At 42.8% G+C, this 16151-nt stretch overlaps 1 protein-coding gene across 2 annotated transcripts in view; it reads left to right on the top strand.

Moving 5' to 3' along the window:
• Positions 1-578: 578 nt before the first annotated feature.
• Positions 579-16151, top strand: part of LMTK3 (lemur tyrosine kinase 3) — a 37288-nt gene continuing 21715 nt past the window's right edge. Inside the window, exons 1-8 of one of the 2 annotated variants that reach the window (XM_042476307.1) lie at positions 579-1349; positions 5599-5732; positions 6275-6425; positions 6604-6680; positions 8493-8611; positions 10006-10090; positions 12765-12913; positions 13885-13969. In XM_042476307.1, the coding sequence (XP_042332241.1) occupies positions 1262-1349; positions 5599-5732; positions 6275-6425; positions 6604-6680; positions 8493-8611; positions 10006-10090; positions 12765-12913; positions 13885-13969 (888 nt within the window). In that variant the 5' untranslated portion in view covers positions 579-1261. Of the gene's footprint in view, positions 1350-5598; positions 5733-6274; positions 6426-6603; positions 6681-8492; positions 8612-10002; positions 10091-12764; positions 12914-13884; positions 13970-16151 lie in introns of both variants that reach the window. The other variant, XM_042476306.1, reaches the window with a different exon arrangement.

Below are 16151 nucleotides of genomic sequence, written 5' to 3'. Positions count from 1 at the left end.
AATACCATTGTTTTATCCCTATTAGCTGATCTTATTTGTACATTAATGATTAATTAATATTTTAAATCTTTTTTCTCATTATGGTTATCTGCATTGTGGTTGAAAAACATGACACAAATACTGAGAAAAAAATAAGTAGATTAATAGGCTAACTCTCAGTGATCTGTATATGTGACTGTTTCTGCAGGCATGAAATATTGTGCATGACCTATTATAAGTTGTGCGAGAAATACCACGAAAGGCTATGTTTATTCAAGTGTGTTTGTCTAACATGACACTGAATTTGGGTGATGCCTGCTACGTGTATAGCACAACCCACGTGCAAAATACCCAGCCCCCTTTTCCCCTGCAGGTCTCTGAGCCACCCTTTTAATCACTCCATCCTTTCCTGGTGCTCTCACCTTCTTGCTCCTCTGCTCTTTACTGCTGTTGCTGCCAATGCTGCTACCCAGGAGCAGGTCTCCATGGTGACTACAGCCCCCCCTCCTTGCCATCCATTCCTGCATCCTCCTCCCTTAAGCCTGAAGTGACATCCCTATTGCCCAATCAACAAGCCAGCCTGGATGGGAGGGCTTTCATCTCCATCAATTTCTCTGCTACCCAGACAGCAAGGATTTGAAGGGGGGGTCCAACCTCCTATCCCCCTATTTTTCTCTTCCCCCATTCCCCCCTTCCTTCCTTCCTTCACTTGAGTTTTTATTTAGGTTCTCTCCTTCACCTCTTCCCCATCCCTCCCTCTTCCCCACACATCTGCTTTTTTCCATTCCCTCCTTTTCTCCCCCAATGTGAGATCCCCTATTGTTACAACCCCCCCCCCCCCTTTCATCAACATCCTTGTCTCCAGTTCACTTCAGCCCCCTTTGATTTCTCTTTGCTCCCCTCCTCCCCTGTTCCAGGCCTCCCTGAATTTATTTATTTTTTATTTCTTCTCTCCTCTCCCCTCCCCTCCTTCAAGCAATGAGAGAAGATGCCTCAGGATGAAGTCCAGGTAGCAGCAGCACCAGCAAGTCCGGCTGTCGCACATCATCTCAAGGATGCTGGCCACCCATTCCTTTGGGTACCATTGTTCCTGGCCTCTTTTGCTCCATTCTGTCTTTTCTGACGGCTGACTGAACCCCATCTATCCCCCTCTCCCTTTCTCTCCTTTCCCTTTGCTTTGCTGGGTGGTTGATATTTCTAACTCCCAGCCATCCCCACCCCACCTGCCTCTTGAGACCCCCTTCTCCTCCTTCCTGATCCATGATACTGAACTCCCCCTAAGATGTTAAGACAAGGCCCCTTCCTTCTTCTGGCTGCGTCCATGTCGTATTTCAACCCTGAGAAAGCTTTGGCAGCGCCTTCGGAAAATGGTGAGTCTTGGCAGGTCATGGGTGCTACCCATTCTTCTGTGAAAGCTCTCGCCTTCACCTCCACTGCCTCTCCACATCATCTGTGACCACCTGTTTGTGGGATGGGTTACCTTCCAGATTCCCAAATCCCCCTTTTGTGTGCCATGTGTGTTTGGTGATGACAGACATAGGCTCTTCTCCCCCACGATAACCCATTCCCAGACTTGAGAATTGGTGTGGTGTCTGGGTTATAAATTCCATTCTCCGGGGTAGGCTGGGATTCCTGTACAGAGCAAATTAATCATTGCAGGGTTTTGTCAGATGCGTAGAACTGGCCGTAGCTGTTGTTGGCTGCTGTTGGTGTTTCCATCCTGACCCTCCCATCAGTGGTGATGGTTGGAATTGAGGAAATCTGAAGGCCCCCAGGGAGAGGAATGCAAGTTATGGGGGGGGGAGGGATGATTAATTCCCCCCCTTACATGTTGGTGGTTGTTTCTATAATTACATCATGATACAGTACCAGACATCCAGGATTAATCTTTGCTTGTGAAGAAAACAAGGTGGGGAAGGGAGGGAAAGTGGGTGTGAGGTCTAAGCTTGGGAAACCTATGTGGCATAGGTAGAGTGCTGTTGCGTGAAGCTGTGTTTGGTCTGACAGCCATCTGTAAAGAATGGCATGTGACTCGGTTGGGATGTGCTCTTGGCATAGGGAATCTGGTGGGAGTGTGTTGGAGGCTTCACCTGGGGCATAGTGAAGCAATGGTGGGGAACTGGAAGAGCCAGCCTCCTTCATATCAAAAAAGCTAGGGGAGGGTTTCATGATGGTTTAGAGAAGATGGATAGAAGGCTGGTTGTGACGATGGGGTGGAAGAGGTGGAAAGGCATGTGTGGACTAGGATTATTTTTATGGAGGCATGTATCCATAGAGGGATGTGTCTTGACCCCATGATCCCAATTACCAATGTTTTGTGTTGGAAATGGGTGTGAACAATGTAGAATGAACTCCCTCAGCTATGCCATGAACTTTCTAATTACCTTTTTGCAAGTCATCATTTTTCAGGTTCAGATACTCATCTGTAGAATGGGAACAATGAAGACCTTCTTCACAGAGCTTTTATGTGGCATTGTGTGGTCTGTGTGTGCATTCAAATTTGAGACAGGGGAGCAATGCTTCTAGATTTTCTTGGCAATAAACTGGTTAGCTTCTGCCTGAAAAAGGTTGTTGTACCAAATCAACAACTTTTGATCTGATCCAGCCAGATTTTTGTTGTTTACTACAAACAAAAATATTAGTTTTCCTCACACTGAATTCCGAAACATTGTAATATTAAACATTAAACAGGCCATGAGTTCTGTCTCACATCTATCCTAGAATACAGTATATAAATTCACCCCCATTTTTAACAAGGTAGCTAATAGTTCTTGCACTGCTAGAGATTTCAAGACCTTGTTGTCCCACCTGTTCTCACAGCTCAAAAGTTTTCATCTAATGTATCATCAGAGCAATCTTCTTTTCTTTTTGTGTCAACTTTCTCTCTCTCTCTCTCTCCCTCCCTAATTTAGAATCTCTCCATTCCATTTTTTTGTTTATATCCTTTCCCATACATACTGTGATGTCATAATGCAGTCTGGACATACAGTAGCATCAGTTGGCTTAGCTGCTCTGATGTCACAGATAGGACAGATGATGATGATGATGACATTTATTTATTTATATCCCGCCTCTCTGTGTAGCAGAACCAATAGTCTTGGACTGATCATTAAAACCTTGGCCCTGATGCCTTCTCCACCAGACTAGTGCAAATAGGTTCAACAAGGAATTTTCTAGTGGGCTTTTCACTAATCTGGACCACTTGATTTGTTAGAAGGAAGCTGCTGAAGCTAAACTGTTGTTGAGGGGTGGGCAACATTTGTGACTGGGATGTACTTAGGAAATGGAATAAGGTGTTTCCTTATTCCAAGAAGGGGTTTGCCATTGCTCTCCTTCACAAGCAATAAGTCCACAGGATACCAAAACTATTTGCCTAGCCTCTCCCACATTTAACAGGACAGCAGAGCTTGGGAAGGTTATTGTTTGGACTAGAATGCCCAAAATCCTCTAGCCAGCCTGGCCATCTTGAGTGGCATGCAGAGATGTCCAAAAATGGGATTCCCAAGCTTTGCAACAGGGATCTGTGGCCTATTCCTAGTCCCCCCCCCCCAGAAACCAAGGTGTCTTTTCATTTCTGGCATATTTTATTCCATGTGTATTCATCCAAAAGAAAGTGGAAGCTCACATGTGGTGGCTGCTGTCTTTAGTATGTCAGAATTAGGCTGGCCTCATGTAAAACAGGACAGGAGTCTTGCATCTTTAGTGAATGTGCATAAGAGGAATTTTCAGCCAATGAAGCTTTTATGATGAAAATGTTGTTGTTGTTGTGTGCCTTCAAGTCATTTTTGACTTATGACGATCCTAAAGTGGACTTATCATGGGGTTTTCTTGGCACCTTTCTTCAGAGGGAGTTTGCCATTGCTATCCTCTGACGCTGAGAGAGTGTGACTTGCCCAAAGTCACCCGGTGGGTTTACATGGCAGAAGTGGGATCTGAACCCTGGTCTCCAGAGTCCTAGTCCAACACACAAATCACTACACCATGCTGGATGAGATATACCTGCCAAAATTCCCTCTTCCAGACAATTATTAAAGGTATAGAAGCCCTGTCATCTTTTTATGTGTCCACCCTACCCAGAATGCCTCTGAGTATATATTGGGTGCAAGAGGTGTTCTAGGATAATAGAAATGGTGGTGGTTGCTGGATGTAGTCCACTGAGGGATTTAATGCTTTGTGACTGTCAGGTGGAATGCCACAACTTGTTCCCAAGGTTGCTCACTGTCTGGACAACTTATGAAAGGGTAGTATAGGCTGGAGTGGAGATGATGCTTACCTTACTCAGTAGAGAACCACTGAGTTAGTAGTCTCAGTAGAGAACAACTGAGCTTAACTTGTTACTCAGTAGAGAACCACTGAGTTAAATATTCCATGGTTTCTATCAATATCTTCATTTTCCTGGTTACAATGTGGTGGGGGAAGAGGGAAGCCAGCCAAGGATCTTTTCATACATGGCATTAGCTTGGCATTGGCAGATGGAGGGAATGTGTGGAGGGAGGACTATGTGTGGAAAGAAGAGGAAATGGGAATCCTATGAGTAGGAAGACAGGTAACAGAAGAAGGCTACAAAGGAAGAGGAATGGAGAAATGTTTGTGCTAAGTAATGGATGGAAGAAGATATCTTTGCATGAGTGCAGAAAACTGTGGAGCACCATAAAAAGATCTGCAGAGGGTTAATGAAGCTGGAGTAACAGATGACTGGAAATAGATGCTACATATTTGACATACTTTTTGAAAACACACAGGCTCTGTCCCTATCTTGGTCATGAAAAACACATCTGTTCCCTTGACACCTATCCTTCATCTTCAAGCACAATTGTTGTCAAATTTGGATTGCCAAATACTGTTGTATTACAACTCCCAAAATCCCTTATGGTGGTTGGGAGTTGATTTCTATTAACATTTGGCCGTCCAAGTTTAGGAACAACTGCCATAGTGTGGCATAGTGGTTTGAGTGTTGGACTATGACTCTGGAAACCAGGGTTAGATGCCCAGCTTGGCCATGAAACTCACTGGGTGACCTTGAGCAAGTCACACTCTCTCAGCCTCAAGGGAAGGCAATGGCAAACCTCCTCAGATCAAATCTTGCCAAGACAGGCCCATGATAGCTTTGCCTTAGTGTCGCCATAAGTCAGAAATGACTTGAAGGCACACAACAACAATAACAACAAAAGCCTAATAGCAGCTGCACTTCAATCCTGTTGAAGAGGAGTTTTGGGAAATCTGAAAACTTTGTTGGCCAAGCTGGCTGGGGGAATTTGGTGAGTTCTGGTTGGGGGGAAAAATAACTTTTCTGAGCACTGCTTACCACTGAGGGATATTTTAATAGGTTCTGATAAAGATTACCTTACTGTTGCTTTTGGATCCCTACCCAACTGAGAAAAATGGAGACCCATCTTAAGATACTTAAAAAATAGTTATTTTAGAAATAAAAAAAAGTGTTTGGAATTTTTTATCTAATAAAATAGCCATCTATTAAGCATCTTGAGACAAGTCTCCAGATTCTTCCATTGGGTTCCATTGAATGCTCCCCAGTTTCTGATTCCTCCAGCACCATCCAATGGACTGTTGCAGCCACCTAAGGTTTAATGGCCTCTCTTCTGTCTCTTGCTTTTCCTCCAGATGGTTTATCCCAGGGCCGGGCTCCTCTGGCCCCTCCATATGCTGTGGTCTTGATCTCCTGCTCAGGCTTGCTGGCCTTTATCTTTCTCCTCCTCACCTGCCTGTGCTGCAAGCGGGGTGATGTGGGGTTTAAGGTGAGCCAGGTTGTGGGGATGCAACGGGTATGTGATATTTTCTGTAGAGACTTAAGGAATTTATTTTTATCCTCAACTGTGTGGTAAAATAAAAGAGCTCATGGTTTGCATTCTATTTATAAACTAAAGCTCCACCTAACAACCTCCTGGTTGATCTCAAGATTGACGTGGCTATGAGGTTGTGTTGATGGGTTCGTATACTTAAGGGTGAAAAGATTGTCAGGTATTCTCTCAGACAGCAGATCTGGTCATAATTTAAAAATCTGCTGAAATTGTTTGAAGGTCGAATCTACAATTTAATACTACCTTAACTCCGGTGACTACAAAATTCTGGGATTTGTAGTTTTGTGGGATACTTAGCCTTTTCTGTCAGATAGCTCTGGTGCCACAACAAATTACAAATCCCAAGATTCCATAGCATGGAGCCATGTCAGTTAAAAGGGGTGTGAAACTGCATTATTTCTGTCATGCAGATGTAGCCTTAGACTTCTTATAAGACCTATGCATTAATATCCTTAACCTCACTTCTGTCCTCCTACCAGGAATTTGAGAACCCTGATGGAGAAGAATATTCTGGAGAGTACACACCACCTGCAGAGGAGACATCTTCTTCTCAGTCTATCCCAGATGTCTACATTCTGCCACTCTCTGAGGTCACTCTCCCATCCTCCAACCAACAGATGCCCAAAACTGGTAGGATTTGTGTGGGGATTGGGAAGATGGTGTTCATTATCTCTACACTCTAAATTCCATTTATACCATTCTTGTTAGAGAATGAGGGAATTTAAGGGCAAGAGAGGTTAATCTGGAGATTTAGGCCATAGGTCTTCTGTTTGATTTTCTTTTCTGAAGTATTATATCTCTCTTATAGATCTGGTGAAGCATCTGGGACTTAGCAGACAACACCTCAGTTATTTGCAAGAGATTGGAAATGGTTGGTTTGGAAAGGTGAGTGAGACTTCTTTCAGATCATGTTATGTGAGTGACTCAGGAATGAGATTCAGTTAATTGGATGATAATAATAATAATAATAATAATAATAATAATAATAATAAATATTTTTTTTATTTATATACCGCTATTCCAAAGATCATAGCGGTGAACAGCAAGCAAGCTAATTAGCAAGTAAGCTAATTTGCCCCCAACAGTCTGAGTACTCATTTTAGCGACCTCAGAAGGATGCAAGCCTGAGTCGAGCTTGGGCCCTTTTGCTGGAATCGATTCTGGTGTGATTCCTAACAGTGGAAAAGCCAGATCGGAATCGATTCTTTTAGAGGGGAGGAACAAATGGTAGGGGTGTGTGATACGTCATCCATCCCCAGAGATGTCACATACACTCCCAGTGTTGCCTTTTTGGGACCTTTTAAAAAAACAAACAAAAAAAAAAACTAATTACAAAAGTGATAGATTGGCAAAGCAACTATTTGTAGAGACAAATAGCTGCTAAGCCATTCTAAGCCATTCTACCGATTTTGCGATTAGTTTTATTTTTTGTTTTTAAAAAAACAGTCTCCCCCATCCTCCTCTTCCTCCTCCTCCCAGCTCCCTTCCTCGGTGTCCATGCTCCCACCACCCAGCCTTGCCTCCATCCTCCTCCTCCTCCTCTCCATTCAGTGGTGCTTCAGGAGGGGCAGGGATGGAGGGAGGGACTGAGAGAGTCAGTGGCAGGCACCATGCCATCTCTGCCCTCTGGGGCGCCTCCTCTTCCTCCAACTCATTGCGCCACTGACCTCTGGCACGGCGCCCGCAAAGCGATACACCCATTGGCATGCCACTGCTGCTGGAGCATGTCCAGGGATGGGGGGAAGAGCTGGCACCACATGTGCTCTGGAGTGGCGAGAGGGGCCCGGCCTGGCAGAGACAGACTTGCTCCCTAAGCCCCGAGTCCCAAGGACATCTACGGTTCAAATCCTCGCTGAGCCACCCACCTCCCTTGGGCAAGTCACACTCTCTCAGCCTCAGGGCAAACCTCTGACCTAGCCGGGAAAGGGGCCAAAGCCAGGCCAGGGAGCAGGTGCCAAAAAAACAGCAATTCCAAAAGGTCCCTATTCATAGTGTGGATGAGAGACCTTTTGGAATCGATTGGCATTGTCGAGCGGAGCTGGATTGGGACTCTAATTTTCCAGTAAGTGGGAATGATGCCTAAACCTGATTTTATCTCATAACAGGTGTTGCCATACCACAGGAAATATGGGGCAGCAGATGCATAAGTGTGTATTACTACAGCTTATATGCATGCATGCTTCCTAACCGTCTATTATCCCCTCTATTGTAAGCCACCCAGATTCCCAGTGATTGGCGGCATATAAATAAATCCTATTATTATTATTGTTGTTGTTGTTGTTGTAAGGGTGCCGGGAGGAGGAAGCAATTCAGACAATGAAGTTGTGGCTGGTCTGTGTTCTGAGGGGAAGGAAAAAGAGAACCCACCCCATTTTGTTTTTTAGCCCCTATGAGCTGAGACCAGCTCCACCATGCTACTTTTCTAAACAGTTTCACCTCAGATTATTGGGGGTGGGTTGCATAGAAAGGCCCTCCAGACATGATATAATCAAGATTTAGGAAGGTCTTTGAAGTAACAGTGCCTACATTTATTAGAACCTACTTTTCATTGACATGGAAAACCTGAAGCCAACAGATTGACAGGTTACCCCTGAAGAAAGACAAACTGTGTTTCTAAAATGCATTAGAATTTAATAAAACTCAGCTACTTTTGAGAAGCAGATTTTGACATTTGTCTCCATTTCTCCTGTTTCATAGGTAATTCTGGGTGAAATATTCTCAGATTTCACCCCTGCACAGGTTGTGGTGAAGGAATTACGGGTGAGTGCCGGACCATTGGAGCAGAGAAAATTCATATCAGAAGCCCAGCCTTATCGGTAAGGAAGAAGAGAAAATGAAATGAACAACACCTTCCCTTGAAATAATACTATAAGGCCAGGGATCCACATATAAACATATTGTTGCAATGCCAAGAAAACACATCTCAAATAATAATATCTACTGAGATTTTCATGTTAATTTAAAAAAGAATTTAGCTGCAGTTTCAATTCCAAGATTTTTTTTAAAACTGCCAGTTTTTTACAGTTTTTACAGTTTTTAAAATTAATTTCTCATTGTGCAAAAGAAACATTTTAGTTACTTTTAACTACTCAAATATTTGACTACACTCGTCCCTTCACTTTCGCTGGGGTTAGGGGCACAGGGCCCTCGTAAATTGGAAAAATGGCAAATAACAAAAACACTACATTTTTACCTGAGAGAACAACTCTCTAGGTGTGCTATCACCACAGTTTAATCACATTTTAATGACGCATGCCTCCTGTGTGAATGAGTCCATAATCAGTCACACTGCATTCCCTATAATGTTGTAGTTGTGTGAAAGTTACCCCTTTGTTATTGCAAAAAGGAATAAATTACAAGTACCTCATTGTGTGTAACTAATTATTTCTATGCTCTGTTCTGTACCATAGCTTTTGAAAAGCGCCTGTGTGTGCATGTTCATAGATACAGATCTAATTGTGTGTATGACCATACATTGGATACTGAGATTGTGCCTGTTTTGTTAATAGACATTTAGATTTCTTATTTGGTCAGCTAGTAGTATTTAAGGAGATGGGGCAGAGATTCTACAAAGAAGAATCCAGCTGGATTTATTTCATTTCATTTTATTTTGTGTGTCCTCCTTCTCCTTCAGGTTTGTATACTTCCTTTCTCTGATATGTGGAATACTTATTTAGCCAGGATTTTCTTCTTTTTTTACAGCAGAGATGAAGTAGTGAGACAAGATTACTTTCTTTCATTCTATGTTGATGGGATGCTGGTTGTCATTGGTAAAGAGACTTATGGAAGTCATAGGTTGCACAATCTTTTATTTGGTATGTGTGCATGCGTGCTTGTGTATGTACCTGCAAGTCAACTGCCTGCAAGTCACCTGTTGACTTATGGTGACTCCATAAATTTCATACAGGTTTTCTTTCTCAAGGAATACTCAGAAGTGGTTTTGCCAGTTCCTTCCTCTTTAATATAGCATACAGTACCTGATATTTATTAGTGATCTCCCATCACCAAGTACCAACCAGATCTGACCGTGCTTAATTACCAAGATCACCCAGAATTTGGTGCCCTTAAGGTATTTAGACTACTTTGGTTATTCAGAAGCAGAAGCTGTTGCCAAAAAAGGTATCCCATCTTTGAAATGAATTGTGACAAACCTTCCTTTTTGTCTCTCTTTTTTCCTGTCTCTCTCGAACTGTTCCTTGTCCTCAAGAAGCCTCCAACATCCAAACATATTGCAGTGCCTCGGCCTATGCACAGAGACTATCCCCTTCTTGCTTATCATGGAATTCTGCCAGTTGGTGAGTAGACATAAGCCTAAATAAATATAGACAGGAAAACCATTCTCACAATTACACATTTGTGTGTAGAAGAAAAATTCCTTGTTGCATTCCACCACCACCCCACTCTCCTTGGATCGGTGTTCTCTCTCTCTTTCTGTATACAATCGTCCCTCCATTTGTGTGGACTTTGAATCCACGGCCCTTGCTTAATCACGAGGGGCAAAGGCAGGGATTTGAAATAGGGCATGCCGCCATTCAAATCAATAGGGCCTGAATATTGGCGGATTTCAGTTTTTGCGGGTGGGGGTCCGAAATGGATCCCACACAAAAATGGAGGGGTGACTGTGTGTGTGTGTTTGTGTGTGTGTGTGTGTGTGTGATTTCACTTTAACTGCCAAAGCTGCATCTTATGGCATATTGGGGTTTGCAGTTTGGTGTGGCACTAGAACTCTCTGCCTGGTGAAAATGTATGTTTGTGTGTGTGTGTATACAAAAATATGGATTTTCATATGATCTGTAGATAAGTCAAGGGTAAAATTTAGGGGCAAAGTAAAGGATGAAGCAAAGGAAATAATGCCAACGAACTTTCAAAAGTCCAGTTGGCATAACTGTTTGTACTCATAGTAAAGGCTGGATGGATGAGAGAATAGAAAGGGGTCTGTGGTTCCAGGACAGATTACATGGTTCCTTTTTTATAGGAGTTAAAATACAGTACTTACATTGACCTGTGGATAAATAGACTCAGGTTTTTTTGGGTCAGTTTTTAAACTAAAATTTCTAACTTATACATGAGTATATACAGTAACTGATCAGTACATCCAGTCACCTTTTATCACTCTGAAATACTTCATTGTTCTTCTGAAATATGTTACATAGTATTTAAGATGGTTTTCTCTGAGGAGAAGCAACTGCATTAAACTGGTCCTTTAGTACAAGAAAAAACAGTATACATGTATAACTTTCTTCTTTTTCCTTTAGTATGTTTACGCTCTTTATTACTAGAAAATTATTTAACAATCTGCCTCAAGTACTTCAATATACTGTAGTATTAATAAAGTGTGCCCGCGTCATACGCAGCTTCCAGCATACGCTAGAAGCTGTGCCGGGGAAAAAGCTCCTGTGCCTTGGAAGAAGTAATGGGGCCGGGCCCCATTACTTCTTATGGGGCTTGAGCTTACGTGTTTTTTCTCTTATGCGTGGTGGTGGTGGTGGTGGTGGGGGGTGTTCAGAACTTTTAATATTAGTAACATTAATAGTAAACTTTTTGCTTGGAACGCTGTCTCTATCTAGGTAGAAGCATTTTAATATTCCTTCAAATTTTGATTTAGGCCAAATCTGGTAACAAATAATAATAATAATTAATAATAATTTGTTTTATTTATATACCGCTATTCCAAAGATCATAGCGGTGAACAGCAAGTAAGCTAATTAGCAAGTAAGCTAATTTGCCCCCAACAGTCTGGGTACTCATTTTAGCGACCTCGGAAGGATACAAGCCTGACTCGAGCAGTACAGGCATTTAACCACTGTGCCACCAAGGCTCCCTAATAAGGGATATAAACCACACACACACACTTTTGAATAATTTGCTCATCTTGTTAACCACCACAGTTTGTATTAAAATTTCTTCTATATTTTGCCTGAACAGGAACCACCAAGTTTAACTCTAATGTCCTTTTAAGAAAGATGAAAAGGAGGTGGTAATTTGAGAGCCTGAAGCACCAGAATGAGTGGGAGTTTCAAATCACGGGCTTATCAGGCTTATCGCAGGCAGACCTTTAGCCAGAAATTTCAGGTTTAAGAGGGCATGATAGCAAATGGAAGTCAAAAAAAGGATGTGGATGTATCAATTCAGAATAGTCAGAACCTAAATATAATGGCCAGTATATATAGGTAATTGAATATCTATAAAACAAATGTATTTATAAAATAAAATAATTTAAACAAGGACATAGCATCTGGCCTTTATTCTAGTGCTTAATTAGCAGAATAACAAATGTCAAGAATAGATTTAAATAGCAACTGGGTAGACTACTGGCTACACGATTTTGCTTACTTACATCTTAATTTTAAAAATACTGTAATCTGAAAACTCAGCAAAGGAGCCTGGGCCAGGCCTTGCAAAGTCAAACTACTCTGCCTTAGCAGGCTCCTGCATACATAACTACAAAAACAGTGTGTGAATTGAGGTGGGTTGTGTGGCTAGCTTTGATTTCTTTGATTTATAGAAACAGATTGCCTATTCAAAGTGAGGCCAGTACATCTTCCCTGTCTTTTGAATGGGCTTCATAATGTAATTACATTGAATAATCTGGTAGCAACCATGGAAAGAGTCATGGTATGAATCAAATGCTTTTATAGTCACCCCTCCTTTTTCATGGGGGATCTGTTCTGGGCCGCCTCGCGAAAACAGCATTTTGCTTATATTCAAGCCCCATTGGCTTGAATGTAGGTGTGGGCACACACCCCATTTCCCCCCCTCCATTCGTCCCTTATGCATAAGCAAGGGACATGAGTCCAAGGACCATGAGAACAGAGGGAGAACTGTATTTCTTTCTTCTTTTCTATTTTCTGAGTTATGCAGGAATGTTTAACATTCCAGGTTCTGAACAATTTTCTATGATCTACAGAAAATGTTGTGGTAGCTTAGCTAATTTCACTTGTTCCATCTTCTCCTCCCATGTGTCTCCAGGGAGATCTGAAACGTTACCTTCGAGCTCAGCGCAAAGCAGATGGGATGACCCCCGATCTGCTAACCCGTGACCTCAGCACACTGCAACGCATGGCCTATGAGATCACACTGGGAGTATTACACTTGCATAAAAACAACTACATCCACAGGTAGGGCTTGGGGTTCAGGATCAAGATCCCTGTGGTCTTCTGGAGGGAAATGTGGACTTAGGTATAAAAATATTCAGGAGGGGCTAACATTCAGAATTCCAGGGATCTTTCTGATAAAAATGGATTATTGTGTCTTCATTTATTTATCCATTTAAAATTTTTATATCCCAAACTTCTGCCAAAAAGGCTTCTAGATGATGGTGGTCTATAAGCAAATAGGGCTCTGGAAAATTCTAGGAGCCAAATTAGGTTTACAGTCAGCCCTCCACATTTGCAGTTTTGACTTTTGTAGATTTGATTATTCATAGCAATGATTGATATGTTCTCTCTAGGAATCTAGGTCCTCCAGCACAACTCTGTCAGATGTTAACCATAGAGTCATGCTGGAGGACCATGTGATTTCTAGAGAAATCCATGAAGATTCATGAAATCCATGTAGTTGGTCACATTACTCAAGGCATGGGTTGCACCTGACACTTGTTTCCTACAGCTCTTCCACACTGAGAAATAAAGCCGTTTGACACCACTTTAACTATCATGGTTCCACCCTGTGGAATCCTGGGATTTGTAGTTTGGTGAAGTATTCAGCCTGGTCTGTCAGAGAGCTTTGCTGCCTCACCACACTCCAAACCCAGGATTCTGTAGGATAGAGTCATAGCAGTTAAAGTACAGATACATCCCCAGTAAGTAGATTCTCTTCTATGGTTTCTCATTAATTTTAAAGGGAGCCACTATCTGTCAGGCAAGTTAAGAGGGTCTGGAATGTACCTTATTAGAACATCTTGGAGGAAGGGTGGAAGAAAAATAAACATAAATACCATAACTAAAAGCAGCCCGATTTCTCTTGGTTTTTTTGCTGTGTTTATTGGGATGTTTGTGTTAGAAAAAACTTTTGAAAAATGAGCTGTTCACTTCTCCACACCCATCTTCAAGTGTCTAATGCTAACTAAGGAATCATTATCTCTCCACAGTGATCTGGCCCTTCGGAACTGCTTGCTGACTTCTGACCTCACAGTGAGGGTTGGAGACTATGGCCTATCACACAACAATTACAAGGTATGAACAAGCCATACCATGAGATTCTTGCAGGAGCATTGGATTGCATGTAGTTCACCCTATACAAAAAAAGTTATACTTTTTGCCTAGATGCTTTATGTTTTGCAGTGAGAATGAAATGAATGCAAAATAAATGGTTTGGACTGGCTTGCAGTCTGCTTCCAAGGGAAAGTACTGTTGGGCAGGATTGTGGACTGTGATTGCCAGTCCAGTTTTCCTGAATTATCTCCAGGTGGAAGATGAAGGTGCAGATTCTCCAGTTCTGGTGGGCTGAGCTCCAAACCAAAGGACACGGTTGTATGCAGATTTCCAGCACACATAGAATAGCAGGTTGCTATGGTTTGCAAGGCTTAACAGATTTGTTGTTGCAACTTCGGGGGATTTGATGTACTTAGCTTTCCCTTCCAGGTGTAGCACTAGGACTAACTCCCTTCTCTACTCTGAATCTACCCAGGGAGTCATTAGGGGGGAGTGGGGAATGAGGACTGAATTAGCTGACAACTTGGGAGGGGTGACACCCGGTCAGGCCCATCATCTATTGTGAGGAAAGGTGCTCTTTTGCTCCCACCTGGCAGCCCCCTCCAGGTCTGGTGGGGATGCTGGCTGGCTAGGTAAGGGAGGTGTCATCAGTGGTACCATAGTCTCCTCTCCTTCCTGCCATCATTGTCTTCCTTGGCCAGTCTGCCAGCTGCTGGGAGTACCAGCAGATCACTGTAGCCACTGACATCTGCTCCATCTTCTCCACTATTGTGGCTCTCTCAGCTTAGGGAGCCAAGGAAGTGGAGAAGCCAGAATAAGAAGCCCTACCCTCCTTTCTGTCCCCCATACTGCCTCACATGCCCACCCACCCACCCATCCCCGGCAGCCCTTTCTGGGTCTGGGCAGGTGAACAGCTAGATGAGCAAGGTAGCACGTAGGGAGGGAGAGTGGGGCAGTCCACCACTGCCCCATCCCCAGGAGTCCTTTATGGTCACCCACACTGGATGATACTAATTCTAATGATGCTGTTACCCCAAAAAAGGTGGGGGACTGGGGGAGTCCTCACCAAGGATGTTGGCATTATTTTAATTGTTGGGGAAATTAGCTTTTGTAAGAGGCTGGTAAGTTTTAGAACTGTTTACACTTGTATATACCAGTAATAACTCCAGGTTTGGGGTGAATTAAGAGGGTCTTATTTAGATAAATGGAAAATGCAGTCACACACATAAGATAGCAGTTCAAACAGACACAGCATACAGAGCTGACCAAAATGGGACAGCAGGGTTTGAAGGCTTTGTAGGGGAGTGATAACTTACCTGTCCAATGAGTAGACAGGAACTGGGACAAGTGACGAGACCTCATTCCATCACATGTCGCCTGGGCCTTGAACTGCCAACCCACCAATCTTGCAATCAACAGAGTCAGAGTCTTAACCACTTGAGCTACTGGATCCATGATGTGGTGGTTTCTGAAACCCATACTTATACCTAAAATATATCCCCAAATGGTGGGCTATCTTGTCTGGTAACAAAGGCTGGATGTCTTTCCCAGGAATTGACAACAGGATTCTGGACTGGTTGATGGTTTTAATTTTAGTATGACAAAATCAGTGATTGGATCAAGATATTGCCCAGGTTGGATTGACAGGGATATTTGGCTAGGAACACAACAGGAGTTGGGCAGAGAGATTGGCATACTGCTTTGGGTGCAAGGAGGTCCTTTGTCTCAAGGTGTAAGAGGAAATGCAGGTGATTTGGGGAAAGGAAGGAACACTTAATACACCCATCTAGATTTGTTTGTCCCTTTACTTATATGTGCCTCAGGACATGCTCCTTTTCTCATGAGAACCTGACCTAGTGTTCCTGAAAGGTTATCAGTCTCTAAAAACATACTGTTTCCAGATATAAGATATGAAATATGGGGTCCCCAAAATACAGCACAGGGTATTCACCTTCTGGCTAGATGCAGATAGGCTAGATTAATTGTTATTTTTCTCATTTCCCTAAAGAACAATAACCTCATTTCACCTTTATCTGGGAAGAGTCTCTTTAGCACAGATTTCTATCCTAATTTCCAGTATGGAAAATATGTTGATGAAAAGCCTTCTCTCCATTCCATTTGCCATTGCTGTGGCCTCCATGGGAGAGAAGAAGAGGCAGTATCTGCTGGAGTTAATCCACTCCCTCGCTGTCATAACCTTTTT

The sequence above is a fragment of the Sceloporus undulatus genome, chromosome 6 (assembly GCF_019175285.1).
Source record: "Sceloporus undulatus isolate JIND9_A2432 ecotype Alabama chromosome 6, SceUnd_v1.1, whole genome shotgun sequence".
Taxonomy (NCBI): domain Eukaryota; kingdom Metazoa; phylum Chordata; class Lepidosauria; order Squamata; family Phrynosomatidae; genus Sceloporus; species Sceloporus undulatus.
This window is presented reverse-complemented; position numbering and strand designations above follow the sequence as displayed.